The 18998-nt window shown below is 35.9% G+C and overlaps 1 protein-coding gene across 2 annotated transcripts; it reads right to left on the minus strand.

The window, feature by feature from the left end:
* Positions 1-15331: 15331 nt before the first annotated feature.
* On the minus strand, positions 15332-18339 carry LOC105213259 (integumentary mucin C.1). 2 transcript variants are annotated; one of them, XM_054233986.1, is made up of 3 exons: positions 17555-18339; positions 17426-17524; positions 15332-15725 (listed from the first exon to the last, which is right to left on the minus strand). In XM_054233986.1, the coding sequence occupies exons 1-3, from the start codon at positions 17718-17720 to the stop codon at positions 15433-15435; spliced, it is 558 nt and encodes a 185-aa protein (XP_054089961.1). In that variant the 5' UTR covers positions 17721-18339; the 3' UTR covers positions 15332-15432. The 2 variants fall into 2 exon arrangements, with proteins under 2 accessions (XP_054089961.1, XP_011184261.1); XM_011185959.3 differs by having other exon boundaries at positions 17426-18317.
* Between the last annotated feature and the right edge of the window lie 659 nt (positions 18340-18998).

Below are 18998 nucleotides of genomic sequence, written 5' to 3' on the forward strand. Positions count from 1 at the left end.
ATGTGATTATCGGTTGTCAGAGTGCAATTTTCATTTTAGTCACTTAAGTGAGTGATTGATTGGTGAAATGAGTGATATTTTTTATTAACTATTTTATTTTTAATTTATTATTTGATTATTTAATTTTAATAATTTTTTATTAAATTTTCATTTTAATTTTGCTTAACTTTATTAAATGTAATTATATTTATTTTCCGTTGAATTTTAATATTTTTTTCGCTATTAGAAATAAAAAATACAATATCATCACTTAGAATTTATGTAGCCGAACTATCGACTATGTATATATTAATTTGTTTTACCCTTTACACTTGGGTTCTCTCACAATTTCGTTGTAAATAATTGTTTTTTTTTAACTCAACAATTTTCGACGTCAATGGCCACCAAGTAAACAGTTAGATACTGCTGAAAGTTGTTGATGGAGATTATTAATCTACGACAACGGCAACTTGTATCCTGACTGAACCTTTCCATAGAGCTTTCTTTAACACTTCATACATCAGATAAAAGTATTGCCGGAATGATAATTCATGGAACGTAAAATTCTAGAGATAGATAACACCGAAATTCTTGTAACAGTCGAAATTTCTACATCTTTGAAAAAAAACGTATAATTATTGCTTCGAAATTTAGCCTTCCAACCTTAAATTACCAAGAAGGCCCTGTATGACAACCTATTTCGTAAACCTCGTTTCTCTTCTTCCTCACCGTTTAATATTATATGATAAAGAGAGGGTCATATAAGTTTTGAGTCTATAGAACTGAGAATAGTTATTAGAATCTATGAGAGATTCGTTGGTGAAAGCATCGGAACGAAATCTAGCAATTTTTTTTTTTTTATATAATAGAAGTTGGAAAGGAAAGGTTACTGAACGCGACTGAAGAAGATTATATGGATGTCGTGTATATTTGAACATATTATATTACAATTTGAAATCTTTTTGGGTAGGTGAACAGAATCTCCAGGGTAGGTAAACTTGGATGCATTACTTGCCATTTATTGCTTGCTGTATTTTTGTTATTTTAATCTGTAGGCATTTCGAATTGTACAATATGTATTTTAGTTAGTATGGCAATAACTTTCGCCGGGGTTACGGAGTATAAAATTTTACGTGCAACGAGGTTATCTTATGGATTATTCATGGCAAACATACCTCTATGGTTTACTATTACGTCAGAGATGGGTCGGAATCGGAGATCAGAGACTTATATCACTGAAAGAGGTTTTCTGCAAAGAATGAGCGATACTGAATGGATTCGGTTAAACCTAGTATTATTTCGTGGAACTTATAGTATCTATAGTATAGTGCAACACGTGAATTCTATTTTCCCAGAAAACATCTAAATAATTCCTTATTCCCCAACTATGTCTGAGTGCTTACAAAATATGTTTTATTAATATAAGCTACTAAATTCTTTAATGCAAGTACCGAAATGCATTTACCGTTAACAGAAACGTGAGTGGCATGAATAAGGGCGCCGGAAATTCACGATTGCTGAGTGAGAGTATATATTTTAAGCCAGTTTGCCATGCCTCGAACCATACAAACACAAAATTCTCAGAATTTTGGAAAGTGCAACTTTGCTACACGCCACCGTTAGCTTTTACTTATGAAATTTCGCAAACAAAACTCAAAACAAAAAAAAATGTGGCTGCAACATTTAATAATTCGCTTTGCTGACAAGTAAGTTGCAACAAAGGCGCTCGTTGCATAAATACACCATGCACGAATATACTGCCGCATACGTGCCACAAGTAGAAGTTGGCGAGCATGCAACACTGCCAATTATATATGCAATTGCGGCGTGCAACAACAGAAACAACAATGTAAACAGCGAATAAAAAATTTAAAAATAATAATAACAACAACAACAATGAAATCAGTGAAAACCAACAACACTAACAATAATAACAGCGAAATCAGCCAACTTTGACACGCTAACAAAAGGCCAACGAAAATTCGTTTGCTTGCGCGTGTTGCAAATCTCTAATTTCTTGCCACTGCGCTGCAACAGACATGTTGTTTATGTTGTTGTATTTTTTGTTTAATTTTTTGGTTTTTTTACAGTTATTTTTTAGTTTGCTTCCAAATATTTTTTCTGCGCTGTTTTTTATCGTCCAGTTGTTTGTTGTTGTTGTTGTCGAATTTTTCCGAATTCGGTTTCACCTTTTGTTGGCATTTATTTTTTCTTGCCAGTTTTGTGCCACATGAGTGCCACTTTGTTACCTGAAGTTTAAATTACACATGTGTCACACATAAACTAACGAAGGCCGCCTGCTGTTAGCCATGTTTCCGCTGGCTGCACAAGCCACTTCCTTGCAACAAAGTCCAAAAAAAACAACCGTTATGCCCAAAGTAGAGAGAAAAAATGCAGAAACTACTACTTGTATTCACCTCACATCGATAGCACCTTTCAAACCGAATTCCCACCAGTTTAACCAATCTAGAGTCGTGTCTAGTTGCAACAATAACAACAACAATGCCAACAAACAAACATTTGAGTCAAAACACGTTTGTAAAAGTTTACTTAACTTTGTCTCTAATTTACTGAGCTGCCGCCACTAACTAGCAGCACCGCGCTCTCCCTCTCTACATGTGTCTCAACTTAAGCTACCCTCTCCTCAGGCGCTGCCACTCAACTTTGTATGCCTGCTTACCACTAAGATGTGTCATTGGTGGTTCGCGTCTCTACTAAAATTTTACTACTTATCCCCAAGCGGTAAATCTCTTTTCTCTCTCTCCATACTATTTACCGTTACATCTACTACTCACGTCAGTTTTTTTGCTGTCTCAACAACTTGACACTCTCGGTAGGCCAGTCATTGCAGTCATTGTCATTGCTGGTTTTTTAGACGTTTATACCTCTTTTAAAGTCTTTCGTTTCACTTCTTTTTTACCCTCTGATTAGTGTGACTATATTTTTTGAAAAAAAAAAAAAAAGTTCAAAGTTTTCGCCAAAACAAGGGAATACGCTGTCTAAAGGTTTTATTTATGTTCTTGACTTGATTGATTTAAAAGTTTTCATTGCTGGTGCTTTAGAGCGGCAGAAGTACATGGACTAAGTGTCCACTGTCATTAAGTCATTTGGTATGGAATGGTGGCTCTAAGAGAGGAGTTAAAATTATACTTACTAATTTTAAAAGACAAACTTCGATAATTGCAGTTAGTAAGCTCGTGGTAGCTTTTATAGAAGGGTTGATAGAGAGATATATAATTTAGAATTCGGACACACACCTTAACTTTAAATAAATTCAGTTGAAGAAAGTAGTTTATAGTTTGAAAAAACCGTACTTAAGAGCGTGCTTTGGGGTAGTTCTCTTACTTCCAACAGAGCTTTTAGTGGATTTGCTTTCATTTCAATCGATATCTCAAATAAATGGCGATCAAAAGGAGGAAGACTACAACGAAAGCTGTTTAGTTCCCTAGAACCATGAAGAAATATTTCACAAATAATAGTAGTCCTCCACAAATTTTCAACATTTTGACCCACTACGGTTAATAATGTGTAAATGGTGATTTATTAAAAAAACATATGGTTTGGTTCGCCTTGTAAGATATTATATACATATTATATATGGATAGTCTATTATCCAATACTATAAGGAGACAGCAGACTCGCTATCGTGTGACTTCTTTAACCTGATGCTGGAAAAAATAGTACGAGCCGCAGAGCTAAACAGATAAGGTACAATTTTCTATAAGAATGTACAGCTACTGGCGTATGCCGATGATATTGATATCATTGGAAACAGCACCCGCGCCGTTAGTTCTGCTTTTTCCCGCCTAGATAGGGAAGCGAAGCGAAGGGGTCTGGTGGTGAACGAGGACAAGACGAAATATCTCCTGTCATCAAACAAACAGTTAGCGCATTCGCGTCTTGGCTCTCATGTTACTGTTGACATTCATAACTTTGAAGTTGTACATAATTTCGTATAATTTGGCACCAGCATCAACACCGATAATAATGTCAGCCTTGAAATCCAACGCAGAATCACTCTTGCCAACAGGTGCTATTATGGACTGAGTAGGCAATTGAAAAGTTAAGTCCTCTCTCGACGAAGAAAAACTAAACTCTACAAGTCCCTCATCATTCCCGTCCTACTTTATGGTGCAGAAGCGTGGACGGTGTCAACATCCGATGGGATGGCACTAGGAGTTTTCGAGAGAAAGGTTTTTCTGAAGATTTATGGTCCTTTAAACATTGGCAACAGCAAATACCGCAGAAGATGGAATGATGAGCTGTATGTGTTATTCGACGACATAGACATAGTCCAGCGAATAAAAAGACAGCGGTTACGCTGGCTAGGTCATGTTGTTCCAATGGACGAAATCGTGCCAGCTCTGAAAGTTTGCGATGCAGTACACACTGGTGGAAGCCGAGGAAGAGGTAGGCCTCCACTCCGATGGAAGGACCTGTCTTCACTTGGTATAACCAATTGGCGCCAAACTGCCAAAAGGAGAGATGCGTGGCGCGCTGTTGTGGACTCGGCTATAACCGCGTAAGCGGTGTCTACGCCGGTCAAGAAGAAGAAGATAAGGATCACGATCTTTTTAGGAACGAAGGGCTACGAAAAGTTTTAATAAGTATGTGGTAGATTTGATCTATCCTACAAACAAGACTTCTAACCTCTTCAATGAATTTGACAGACTTCATAATAGTAACGCTTTTTTAAGTTCGAAACAACGGATAAAACTGGATCGATTTCCATCTGAATCTCTTGAGTAATTGGAAAACAACCTTTTTTACGATGTCAACAATAGTTACTACTTTGAAACTCGTCACTAATCGTTTGTAAGCTTATTTTTGATCTGTTTTGGAGCTTAATTGAGCTTCAAAGCTGTTTTCGATATTTCGAAGATCGAAAGCAAACTTTAACATCACGCGTCTTAGATATTGGAGATAGCACACCAAATTAAAGGTATTCTTTAGAGGAGTTGATGTATTACTAAAACTTTCTAAGTTCAGTTGGAGCTCGGTCGAAAAGGTTTGTTTGTACTTCTGGCATAAAAAAGCTCTTCGTAAGCTACGTAAGGAGCTTAAAGCTTCTGGTACCAATATTCTAAGTCTAAATCTTTTTGGTCTAATTTTTATGAATTATGTTCCCTATAGATATCTTTAAAGCTCTAATCGTATGTATTTTTACATAAAAAGCTTCTTCAAAACCTTAGTAGCTTAAAGCTTCTAGAATCATTATTTGTAGCACAAAATCTAAAAAATCGTTTCTATTTTGATGAAATTTTTGATATGCAAAAATATTTGTGAAAAATCTTTAATATTGTTAACAGTACTCAAAAGCTCTGAAGGAATAAAAGTCTTGCTGTCAACAATCAATCAGAATTAGAGTGATCACTTATTAAACGAATTTTTACAGTACAATTTCCGTAATTCTCGAAACAACTCGCAATACAGAAATATGATATATGAAAAATAAAATTTAATATCTGAGCTTTCAAGCCTGAGCCAACCAATTACTTAAAGCCACCTGCCACAACGAATCAAAGTTGTTGCACCCAAACGCTGCCTTCTTTCACTAACCGCACTTGAACCTTTGACCCCGCCTGCCTCTCCCATTGCGGAGCTGTGTGAAAAAGCTCATACATTCGTTATTTGTGCAAAATTTTACAGCATTTTTGTGTTGCAACAAGCTGCCGAGTGGAAGCCACAAAACTTTGCATATTGCATTGGGAGACGACACAGGTTATATAGAAGGACTTCAATGCGCTCATACTATATACACATGCGAACGAAGATATGATGCCTGCTTTTATCTGCACGCTGCCACTGCTACAGGCATGCCACACGTCAGCGACGTTGACGTCAACGCCAGCGTTGCCGCAATAACTGTATTTTGCATTTGCATTTGTTGAGAATTGTCGGTTGAGCTGTCAGAAGTTGCAACTTCTTGAGCCCAAGGGAATTGTTTACACATATCCTTACAACGGGTGATCGGCACATACACACGCACACCTTTCCACACTTGCTTGCAACATGGCGCACATTCCCTTAAAACTTGTAATTTTATTTTTCAGCTGCAGCTTTTCGCACCTTCACTGCTGGCAGTACACCTTCATAGACACACACACACCCTCACACATGAGAGCGCATTTATGAAAGAAGGCGCAGTGCGGGTCCTGTGTGCATTTCTTCACATTTGCCGCAAATCCAAAAGGCTGCCAAAAGGTCTTCCTGAGTGCAAGTGGATTGGTTTTAGCTGCGCTGAGGTGCTCATAGCATATTCGAGGTATTATTGCGAGCTTATACCACATACATATATGTATGAGTGTGCAAAGTTGTTGCTGCTTTTTTGCCACAATACGGCACACTTGTTTTTATTGCCGCTCTTACAATTCCAGTGTTATCCTTTGTGTTGCAACAAATGCGAAATTTTCCACACATTTAATCGTATTTGCTTGTGGCAAAAAGGTTTGAAATTTTAGACGTGCATTAGCATTTACGACAGATTTAGACTCATACAACTTAATATTATATATTTATGTATGTGTGTATGTATGTATATATATATAAATATTTAGTTGGGATACTATACAGAAGAACTTCGCCACATTTTTAAAAGAAAAAAAAAAGCTAAAAAAGCTCAGAAGAGCTTTAAAAAATTGTTACTTTGGAAGCTCTCTCTAAGTTGCATTCGATGCGACTTCGGAGGCTCTAAAAAATGTCGTTGTCCTCTGACACATTTCATGCGATTTTTAATACGATTTGAAATACTTAAAGCTTTTAAAAGCTTTTTAGGGTTATATTAAAACTTCAAATATTTTCATATGTTGAAAAGTTTGAATTATCTTAAAAAACACAATATGAACTTTTAAAAATTTGTTACACATTTTTTTCTTCAGCCATTTGGTAATATCTAAAGGTAAGCTCGGAAGAGCTTTCAAAATTAAATTTTAAGTTTGGAAGCTTTCTCTAAGTTGAATTCGATGCGCCTTCGGAGGCTCTATAAAATATTGTTGCCCTCTAAAACATTTCTTGCGATTTTTAATACGATTTGAAATACTTAAAGCCTTTAAAAGGTTTTTAGGGTTAAATCAAAACTTTAAATATTTTCATTTATTGAAAAGTTTTAATTAACTTAAAAAACAATATGAACTTTTAAAAGCCCATTAAGCTTTGAGCTTTTCGAGCTTTCTTAATAGGCTAGACTAACTTGGTAAAAAGCTTTTACAGTCATTACATTTAAAACTGTTCGAGCTCTTTAAACATTTTTCAAAATTTCATGTTATAAGTACTGTTTATAATTGACACAAAAGCTTTAATTTTATTACCTCGTAACTTTAGCGGATAAAAAGCAATGAGTGAGATATTTAAATAATTTTAAATAAACATTTCTTATAAGGATCAAAAGCTTCACATTCAAAAAAATACTTTAAACATAATTTTTTATGGTTTTACAAAGCTAAAAATTTAAAAATTTCTTCTTTGAGTGCCTTTAAAACGTGAAGCTCGCTGCTGAATTCAAAAAGCTCTTAAACACTTTTCAATTATTTTGAAATAAGGCTTCTTTGTGTGCCTTTAAAACAAAAAACTAGCGGGTTAATTCAAAAAGCTCGTAATTTTGTAGCTCCAAATCAAAATCACTGATTAAATTTTGATAATCTTTACTGATTGACTTTTGTGAAAGCTCTCTGTCTTGTCTCTAAAGCTCTCTTCTCTTTACTATTATCATTACTGTTTCTGATTGTTGCTGTGAAAGCTTTATTAGAAGTATTTCAACTCCATTGAAGTCAATGCTTCAATCGCACAGCAAAAACAAAAATTGTGTGTTACTTTAGAGCATTTTTCGTTATTTGTTCCTCACCACAAAGTTTTAAGCGCCGGAAACATGTCGCAAACACATCAATTTCCATCGATTGCCATCTGTGGCGAAGACGAGCAATTACCATTGCTGAGCTTACTCTCGTTGTTGGATACTATTTTCCATTGTCATTGGCTGCTACGTCAATATTATTTAAGTAATTTTTGGTAGATTTTTGTTCCATTTCACGTGTGTGAGTGCTGTGGCCCTTTAATGACCACTTTGCTTGCGTTCGATACCGTTAATGATGATGAGCACTGTGTGCCATCGAAAATGTTGCAAGTTCTTTTTTGTGAGTGCGCCATTTCGAGCGTAGAAACAAAAGACTTGAACTTGATTTCTTTCTTTTATTTACTTTATTTTAGATTTTTCTCTGTTGTTGTTGTTTTTGTTGTAGAAAACTTTTGCTTCTGCTATGCGACATTTATTTTCATTTATTTTTATTTGTCGAACCTTTCGTACATTTGATGGCCATTAAAAGCGTCGATGGTTGACCTCGCCCGCTGCTGTGTATTGGCGGTGGAGGTGGTGTCTATATGAGTGTGCATGCGTGCGTACGTGTATGCCACATGAATTGTTAATAAATTAAGTGTGCTCATTGGGGACTCATTTTGCAATGGCAACAACATGTACAACAACAAACTGAGCTCGGAAACTCGGCAACACCTGCCTCCGTCGCAACAAAATGCGATGGTGCCACATAGAGAGACACATGCAAACATACATATGCCTGTGCTTTGTGCCCCTTGAGACTTATCATTCGATTACGTATGTACGTGTCAGGCAAAACACCACCTCCACACCACAGTAACACCCTCCCCCTGTCTTTAACTCAATTTGCTGAAACTGCAACAACAACACACACTCACGTGACACTCTTACCTCTACAAACACGCAGTTGTTGAAAATGTGTTTTTGGTATGCACATTGGTGTTGCTTCTACCAGCACTCTTCTTCTTATTCTTCTTCTTCTCTTAAAGCCACTTATGTGCGTATTTTTATTATCACTACACGCCTATTAGCCGCATAGAAATGCCTACATTCCATGTCGTAGTCATTAGTTGACATTTCTTCATTTGGCATGGAAAAAAGTGCTTATGTTGCATGTTACTGTCTCAGTGCAACATGTCAATAATCATAAAGTGGCAAGTCATTGCTTGCTACGGAATATGGAAATGTACTTAAATATGTACTTATGTCTTTCTAAATAAAGAAAATTCGCATGAAAGCACTTGTATGGACTTTTTAGAGATTCTTCTATTAACTTTCTTTCTTCTTCTGTGAAGACACTCGGGCAGAAAAGTAAATATGTAAAAAGTGAGCAGTAGTACGTTTCTTTTAACTTCTAGTTCAAAGACCCTCCAGGCGTAAAATATTCAGTTGAAAAAACCTGAACTAAAGGATGATCCATTTCCCTACTTTTTTAAAGAACGTACAAAATACAAAATTCAAATTTTCTCCATTAAATTTATTTTATTGTCATTCGAAAGAAAATGCTTTGGTATTTATTTTTTAAAGATTATCTCTGGCAAAAGTTGGTCGCGTTTCGGCATTTCGGCTGGTAACTGCTGAAAGACACGACTGATATTTTGCCCAAGGCCTGAGTCGAAGCAGGGTTGTCCGCATAGAGTTTAGACTTTACATATCCCCACAGGAAATAGTCTAACGGTATAATATCACACGATCTTGGTGGCCTAAATAAATTCATTGATTGATGCGATGTGTTGGAAGTGGTGCCTTCTTCTTGGAACCAAATGTCACCGAGATCACAAGCTTCATTTACCGGCATCTAATATGGACCGATGATTCCACCGGCCCACAAACCACACCAAACAGTTTTTATTTCTGAATAAAATGGCAGCTCTTGAATCTCTTCAGTTTGCTCTTCGTTACAAATGTGACAATTTTGCTTTTTGGGCTCATCGCTTAACAGAATTTGTCTCGAAAACGTCGGATCTTCATTGAACTTTTCAAGAGTCCATAGAGCGAAGCGATGTTGCTTTGAAAGGTCAAGCGGCTTCAATTCAGAAATTACACTTTAAAAATGAGTTGCACATGGGATACCCTTTAAAATAACCTTCTCAACCATTTAAACAAATTTAAAGGCTTTTCGATGAAGACAATTGAAACATAAAAATGTCACAATATGAAATGACATAATTTCTCTGCATAAAGAAGGCATCATAAAGCCACAGCAATAACAAAAACAAACCAGGGTTGCAAAATATGAAAGCTTCGCAAATTAAACGAGACAAAAACTGCCTTTGTGACATATTTCCTATTTTTCTCACACACCAAAGTAGGGGTGGAAGGCGGAAAAAGGCGCTCAATAAGTGCAGAGCATTGAGGTGGTGGGAGTAAATGAGCTACTTATTATTACATAAGTACTATATGAAGTAAATGACTTCGCTTTGGGTGGCGAAATTTTTTGACAATGTGCTTTTTAAGAAGGTTGTTGCAAATTATACGCAAAGAAAGTACTGTGTATGTAAAGACTGCGCCTGAACCCGCTTGACAATGCAGAATGCCACATTAAAATAATGCGCTAAAAGGCTTTGACAGCTGGTGTCATAAAGGCAACACTGCGGTATGCCGTTTTGCAATATTTTTCACATTTAATGTTCAGAAAAAAAGGAAAGTGTGTCAGTGAGAGAGTATTTAAAGTTCTTATGGAGAGCAATAATTGGCATCATTTTTATTTCGGTTAAATGGCAGGGCTCAGTTGAAAAATGATAACGACAAAGGTACATTAAGCAAAAGCAAAAGGGCGCATAGTAATGGAAAATAGAAAGAGAGCGGGTTGGACAAAAGAAGGGTGAGAGATGGTAATAAAAGCATATTTTTGTAGATATATTTTTTTGAAATAAAAGCACTGTCAAAGAAAGGTTTAAATTGAGGATTTAGTGGGACTGGCAATAAAGTGTTCTAGTTTATTATTTCTTATCTTTCTTTTACAAAATAAATATATTTCAAGCCTTCAGCTGATTCAAGTTTTTTCATGTTTGTTTTCTAGACTCAAAACATTGTTTTATGTACGAAATTTCTACAATTTAAATCAAAATCTCATTTGCAGATTCGAGTGAAATTTATTGAAACGAAAACTCACGCGTTGTAGTTTTTCAGTCACTTGAGACTCACCTCCCACATCACTACATCAATTTCCATAGAAAACTTTAAACAACAACAATAATTCTTGCAGCCATCAGCGCCAAATGTTGCCAATGCAAAGCTAAATAAAGCAGTAACAAATAAAAAATATCGAAATATTTCTGCAGCAACCACAGTGCTATAACACCAACACACCTCACCTCTCAGCTCATCTCCCCTCACAAGCATATCCATCGCTTTTTTGGCAAACCACAAGAGTTAATCAAGCACTAGGTAGGAAAGCAAAATAGCAGAATTGCAAAAATCCAACGATTTACCTAAACAATTCCCATGTTGCATGTTGCATGTTACGAGCGGTGTTGCACGTTGCCGGCAGAGCAGCAACACAAGGCTCACACACACACACATACACCTGCAGTCGCTATTAATGCGCTTACACCTTTCTTTAGCTTACCGCACAGCTTTCAGATGCTTTCACCATCTTCCTGTCCGCACCTATCTGCTGACGACTTCGTTTCTCTCGTCTTCTTCTTCGTTTTGATTTCCGATTTTCAATTGTTTTCCGCGCTTATTGTAATGGTATGCATGCAATAGTTGTTGCTTTTTATTGTTGTTATTTTTGGTTTTTATTGTTATCGTTGTTATTGTATACCTTCTTCTGCTTATTATTGTTGCTGCACTTTTGTTTATTAATTTTCGTAAAAGCAAAATGCTTCTTTCGCCGACTTCGGTAAATAGTTATTTCCCGTTATTTTTTCACTTCCTTTCTCTTCGAGCGTCTTTTCTTGTAATATTTCTTTATTGCTGATGCATAGTAACATTGTATACAGTTTCTTTTCTACACTCCTGTGATCAGTCGCCTATCTTCTACACCACACTCTCTCTCTCGCTGCAGTTGGCAGTCTTCATTTTAAGATTTCTGCCATTGTTCTCGCTTGCAGCTTGCAGTTGGCTTAATCAGACAAATATTGGCAAGCAATTTTCATATCAGCAATCGGAAATGTTAAGAAATCTTGCAACAAAAGGCAAAACAATAAACGTTTTGTATAAACAATAGAGATAAGTTTTGCAATCAGTGGAATCTATGCGGGCATTGTTGTTGCCATTTACAAGTTTCGATACTTCCGTATTCTTATTTCTCATGAATAATAATGAATGGTAGTAATTTGTTGGCAATCAACGTGTTGTGCTTTCATTGAAAATAGTTTGTACTTCGAAAGTGATAGAGGAGAGAAGAAAGAAGAATATGAAGAATCTTGGCTTTTAAGGTTGTCCAATAATAGCGGTATTCTTATCAGATTTCAGTTCCGGTCGACCAGACTTCATATATACTTTTTAATAACTGCTTACAGTACCACTTCCTACATAAAATCTCAGTTTCTATAGAATTTTTTATTGTAGAACACTATCTTTAAGGCCCAGGAGTTAAATATGGTTAGACTAGAAAATAGATTTTTTGACGGGATAGACCTAATAGGATCAAATCATTAACAAATTCTCAGCTCATATAGCTCAAAACGAATGCTATTAGGAAATACATCCGACGCTTTTAAATTATCGCTCCCATTATGTCTTCTTAGCAAAACTATGCTCTCGGCAATGTGAACTTGATTGGATTGTTGAATCTAACGCTCTCTGTAATGATCGGATTCGATTATCGTTATAATATAAAATGTTTGGTTCAAAGGCGAAATCTTGAAGTAAGTCGTCTAAAAATCGTGCCAATATTTCTGAAATTCATTTCGCTGATGGTGCTTTCATCGTTTATAGATGCTTGGCCGAGCTTCTCCTTCCTTATGCAGTATTCGCCTAGATCACTATCTACATATAAATGGAGGGATCTGAAATGTATTCGGAGGTTTCCATTGCTTCTCGAATTATGTCAATTATGACTATTTATTGTTGGTCGGACTTGAAGCAACAGCAGGTAAGTCCAAAATCGTGTAAAAATCCTAAAGGATTGAAGGCTAAAAAATGTCAATAAATTACATTCATTAAGGCTAGGTTGATCGGATAGATGGTTTAAAACAGTACAGTACAATAGTTCCTCCCGTTCTTCCCACGGTGCTTGCTACGGATCACTGCTGAATTCCTTTAGGTCTTCATCGTAGATTCGGCATTTTATATACATTTAAGACCACCTTTAAATATATAATATTTTTCATCACTTGACGCTTTTTATTATGTAATTTTTCCAGCTCAGTGGTAAGAGAGTGAGAGAAGCGTCATTATCGCGAGGAACCGAGGAATCTTCAACTGATTTATTTTACTTTCACGAAATCCCGTTAATAAGAAACCTGTTTACTCATAAGTGAGCCGTAGATTACTTCTTCAAAAATCCACGCGACATTTGTCAGTCTCTAGCATAGAATGTGACATTTGCTCTTACCTAATTAAACTGATAGTATCTAAAATGTTTCGACTTATGGTAAACAACTCAAAAATGCACTGACCTACCGCAACTTTAAGTATGAACTCAAACAATATCGACCCACGCGACTTCACAGGTAGCTCAAATCGGAGAACCTTCAAAGCTTAGTGTTGAGTGAACAAGTGGCTTGCGCGGGACCGTGTTGAGTCACACGTCCGGCTAAAACGTTCAACTCGGCCTTCAACTATGAAATTGGAGTATAAATATGTAAGGTCTACTTGGCTTGCGAGTTTTGTTGTCTGATTGTAGGTGCAAGTGAACTTGATTTGCGTTTGCGGTGTCAAAGCGCCCACCGCTCAAGCACACGCTGAAGAGCTGTGCTAATCACTACTGCTTCGAGTGTCTAGTGAAGTGTCTTACGGCGGCATGCCACTTCAAGTTGCACTTGACCGCACCGCTACTGTGTGGCAGCAAATGCTCAATACACGCAGCAAATTATCTCAGAATTTCACAAGTTCGGTTTGAGGGTTAAGGTGAAGGCGAGCACGAGGAAGCGCGTTCAATTTCTGTGCTAAGAAATCTATAAATATGCAGAGCGCAAATTAAATGCTTGCAGTTGAACTTAAGTTTGAGTGACTTTAAAACTGAAAGAATACCGTTAATATTTTGGACATTTCGAAATCTTTCAAAGCACAGCAACTACAATCAAAAATTCAGATTAAAAATAAAAAAGTGCTTAATTACAAAGATAATGCCTGTCAATGCGATTTTCTTTTACTTCTATCTCCTTCTGCTCTTCATTATTGGCTGCAGTGCCTACCTGATAGATCAATCTGGTGAAGTGGTCGAGGCCTATGGTGACGTAACAACAGTTAGCGCGGAGCCTGCGGCAACAATTGTTGCAGACGAGTTGAATTTGGTGGAAACTACAGCAGCGGACACATTAATAAAGCCATATAATATCTTGGAGACAAAACCGTTGCCAAACTGTCCGGAGGGCTTCATTTTGGCCAATAAAAGGTGTCACAAGAGAGTGAAGTGAGTGGTTGAATAATGAGGGAGGTTGCCATTTGCATGAAGTAAATTTCCTACTATTATTTTATGAAACAAAATATTCTGAGACAAGCTGTGATTATATTTAAAACATACTAAATTATTATAAAAACCGTTCGGAATCAAAAATTGTAAATATTTTTTTAGTAAAAAAGTTAGAAATATATATTTTTTGAATTATACTCATAACTCGATTTTCTATAAGTAACATATACGATGTAATGGGTCTCGGATCTTATATTAAAAAATCAATCCGAAGAGTGATTGTATAAGAATTATATTTAAAAAAAATTTTGATTTTTTTATTCTGAAAGCGGCTTGCTCTTCAAACAAATTTAGACCACAGAAAAGCCGAAAAAGTGTTGAAGTAATTTAGAAGAGCTCCAATGAATTGATGCTTTGAGTACCGTAATTGTATGCAAATCAAAATAGAAGAAAGCTGAAAAGGCAAACAAATCAAGTAAACAAACACACAAATGTATAAAAAAATGTTTTCAATATATACAACGCCTACGCTTTAATAACATTAAACCCGATCTACTCCCATTCATTTTTTAAGTATATAAATAACAAAGAAGAGACGCAAATAACAGTTCGTTGTACCATAAACTTGAAATACCACTTTCTGACAATAATTACATTGTTTTGAAGAGCTTTGTGACATGAAGAGTCTTTCTCTCTAAAGAATCTCAAAACGTATGATCGATTGTTAGCATAGTTTACATATAGATAGTTACAAATATGAGAGCATGGTCTGATGGGAGACTTATACAGTGTTATTTTGGTTTTTCAAGAGAGTACTGTATTTCTAAAGTTCTCTAATCCCAGTTAGTTGTTGTGACTCTACCATAGATGCAACAATCTAGCAAATGCGGAACTTCGGTTTTCGTTTTGCCATATTCAGATATAAAAGCAACTGATATTTCAAAGTCCGGCTTCCTAAAGTGCTCCTAAGATTTGTACTAAAATTAATAAAAATCAAATTATATTAATTTCAAAATTTAATCAAAAATCATATATATATACATATAGTACTAGTATTTATTATTACGTATTTAATTTCACTTTCTCATTTGCTCTGTTATTAAGCTGATTTATGACAACGCTGATTAACTACCACCTGTCCATCGGGACAGTGTGGCGCCAAATTTAGTATGCCCAAACGGTCGTCAATAGATTTTAATGTCGAATTCGAAACTGAATTGGTGGCGTCCGTGGCGGATTTTGTCGTCGCAATAACGGACGCTTCAGTAGTGGCCATTTTATGTTCTATTTTGACTTTATCGTCCTTTTTTGGTGGCGGTGTTGTCTTCAAGCCATAAACGTCAAATTTGCTATTCTCATCGGAGTCGTTATTGGTTGGGAAGAAAATTTTACCTAAAAACAAATATGAGAGTGAACTAATTTCGTTCATTGAAGAAACGCAATCTTTATGTGAAGATGTGATAGATATGATTGATATGTTATGATATTTGTCAAATAAGTGAGCTCCAAATCAACCTAGAGTTAAAATTTATAACTGATTGCTCGAACGATTCCACATACATCAATGAAATGGCTGGTCGTTTCTCACGCTAAATGTAAGATCTAATATTTGTCAATGTCACCTCGGTACCAATAAACTATGAATATACTTATGTCCATCGAATAAATTCGAGCGATCTATAAAAATCAAGCCAACTGGTTTCCTGGTGTCTTGAATTACCAGGAACATTACCATTGCTATTAAATATAACTATTCTAAAATCCGTAAGGTCATCCAGTTTAAATAAAGTGGGACCATAGTAAGGAGTATTTAATGAATAAATATGAACATACTAAAATTCGTAAGGCGGTCATTAGAACTCTCAGAACTATTTAGTTAACCTCAAATCGGAAATATAATTTTTAGTCAACCAAAGTCGTTTTAAGTTTAAATGCTGCCAGACCTCAAACCTTAGGTATTGATTTTAAAGCAGAAAATGTGTAGAACAAAATTATAATCACAGTGACTGCTGAGATGACAGCTTAGGTTCAAATCCGGGTTCTTTCGGTTCCGGACTCATACTATCATTGAAGGGAAATTTGAATGGTTTCAAATGATTCATATACCATATTTGGCGGTAAGTAATCAGGGAAGGCTTTCAATATAATTTAACCGGAGGTCAAGGAAACACCCAGTTTGAACAAGGTGGGACGTAGTATGGAGTGTTTTACGAGTAAATCAAAAGAGGTATTCAAAGAGCTCATATTAATTAATTAAATGTTTATATATAGACTTATTAAATGTTGGACATACGGTATCGAGAAAGTAATTTCAGGAGGGTACAAATTGAACTCTTGTCAACTATATGCTGTGTTGTTCACTCAAGACAACATTAATTAGGAGAAACTCGGTGAAGCTTTTAGTGATATCTCCATGATTGAACTCTTTCTAGACATCGGACTCCATGTATGTGATCTTGGAAATAGTCAATGTAATTCAGAAATAGATTTTTGATGTTCCCGGGAGACGGGGTTGTTTCAGGCGCATGCTTGTATGATCAATTTCGCTAAAGTAAACTTGGAGATAAGTTTACTATCGTCTTGGATGGCGTTTTTGGTAGAGTGATGTTCAGCGGACTTCCAGTTGAACCCTGGAACTTTATGAATTTTGTATTCTGACATGTTCGTTGATACTTTTTGATCTAATAGTTCCGGGTGATCACATCGAGTTTCCGTTTTGTATTAAGACTGCCGAAATAGTCAATAAAGCTTCTGACAAATAAGTCTGATCGGCGTAGATCTGACAAATAAATGATTAGGCGAACTAATGGACTTTACTAAGTTGACTAGAAGTCAGATGATTGTTCTTAGAAACTTCTTAAGCCGTATTGATGTTAGAACGCTTACGTTTCTTCGTTGAATCGTGACGTTAAGTTCCGGTTGTTTGAAATTTCGAGCAAATTCAGTTTTGAAACATTTTCCTAAAATAACTCATGACATTTATGAGTAGGAAAATCCAATACCCACACCCTATCTCCATGTCACCCCTATTTGTAAAACTAAACATTGAAATAAATACTAATATAATGCCCTTAAACGTTTCAGGTAATTACCGCTTTTTTCGTAATCTTCGACTATCTGCTGACTCGGCGCACTGCTTTGCAACAACTTCTTTGTTGTTAATTTCGCTGTGGTTGCCGGTTTCGGCGTAGTTGTTGTTGTTTTTGATGACTTCGCCGTTTTTGTTGTTGTTGTTGTTGTTGTTATTGGCAGCAGCGTCTCTGCCTCAGTTGCTATTGTTGTTGTTTCGTGTATATGCCGTAACTTCATTGCAGCGCCTAATGAAAGCAGTGTTGCAATCGACACCAACAACAACAACAATGCTGATGATTTTATTGATGACAGCATTGTAATTACACAGATGTAAGTTGATATTTTTTTCTTGATTTTTGTTGTTATTATGAAATTGATATTGTTTATTTGTTTAGACAAATTGTATTTTTTTGTTTTTGTTTTTGTATTTGTTTGCGTGTTAATATTTATATTTTTTCATGTGTTTGCTTTCGTTTATCACACCACCGCCACTCGCTGCCTCGCTGTGTCTTCCGTGCCGTGTTGCGTTCGACGCGACGCTCTCCCATCAACTGTCACTTTCGCACTGATCTACGCCGATCGAAAATATTCCGTTTGCACGCTCAGCTTGGACAATCATCACTTCTAATCATCACAAGCGTAATTCAATTTTTTTTGTTTTCGAAATTTATTTTTAGTTTGCGCAATTCCGTTAGTGAGTAGGCAATGGAGGATGCAAGAAAAGTACAAAGCAACAACAACCACAGAACAAGTATAAAAATAATATTAATAAATAGTGGGGTTTTTTCTGAGTTTTAATTAGCGAAGAGACCTGCAATCAACCGCAGTTGCATATGAGCAATTCTTCTAAAGAATGGCAAATGACACCATAAATCTATTTTATTACGACATTTTTTTATTGTAATCCAACACTTTACCACAATATTGCGCTTGAGCAGAAATATTATTGTTGCACTTAACACTCTAGTGTCAGTGCGAGTCTACTCAGTTTCACTCTTCTACTTAAATATTTACTTAGACTTAAACGCTTATTATCAAGCGCTCAATCTCATGTAAGCTTTAATATAACTCACACTTACACACACATATGAGTAGATATGTATGTTAATAAATATATTTATAGATTCTGCGCCAGAAAAAATTAAAACTATATAGTCAGTCAGCTTCGTCCCTGAAAATTATTATCAGCACGATTTGATTACGCGCTCAATGTAGATTGCTATAAAGGGTTCTTCAATAAGGCTGAGTATGAATTGAGATTGAGTAAAAGATTAATAACAGTAACTTATTTATAGTAAATAAGTTCGTAAACAGCTCAAAAAGTAGACCAGAAATCAAAATATTTTAAAGATAGCTTCATGGAACATTAATGTAAAATAAAAAAAAAAAACTCGATGAGAGGTATATTGGAATCCAAAAATGTGCTTAACAACCCAGCTACAGCTCATTTTTCCAAGTCCGTATACTTCATTTCGTCCGAAAAAAATCGGTTACCTAAATTCATATTTTGTTGCCTTGGTCCATAAACAATATGTTCTCTAAATTCTGTATTATTCTTTTGTCATGGTTTTCTGATAGCAGATCTTGATGCAG

The sequence above is a fragment of the Zeugodacus cucurbitae genome, chromosome 6, assembly GCF_028554725.1.
Source record: "Zeugodacus cucurbitae isolate PBARC_wt_2022May chromosome 6, idZeuCucr1.2, whole genome shotgun sequence".
Lineage (NCBI taxonomy): Eukaryota > Metazoa > Arthropoda > Insecta > Diptera > Tephritidae > Zeugodacus > Zeugodacus cucurbitae.

Coding starts and splice junctions, on each gene's coding strand:
- LOC105213259 (XM_011185959.3), bottom strand. CDS start 17,720: ATGCTGTCATCAATAAAATCATCAGCATTGTTGTTGTTGTTGGTGTCG. Junction 15,726..17,425: donor CGAAGATTACGAAAAAAGCG/GTAATTACCTGA, acceptor ATTTGTTTTTAG/GTAAAATTTTCTTCCCAACC.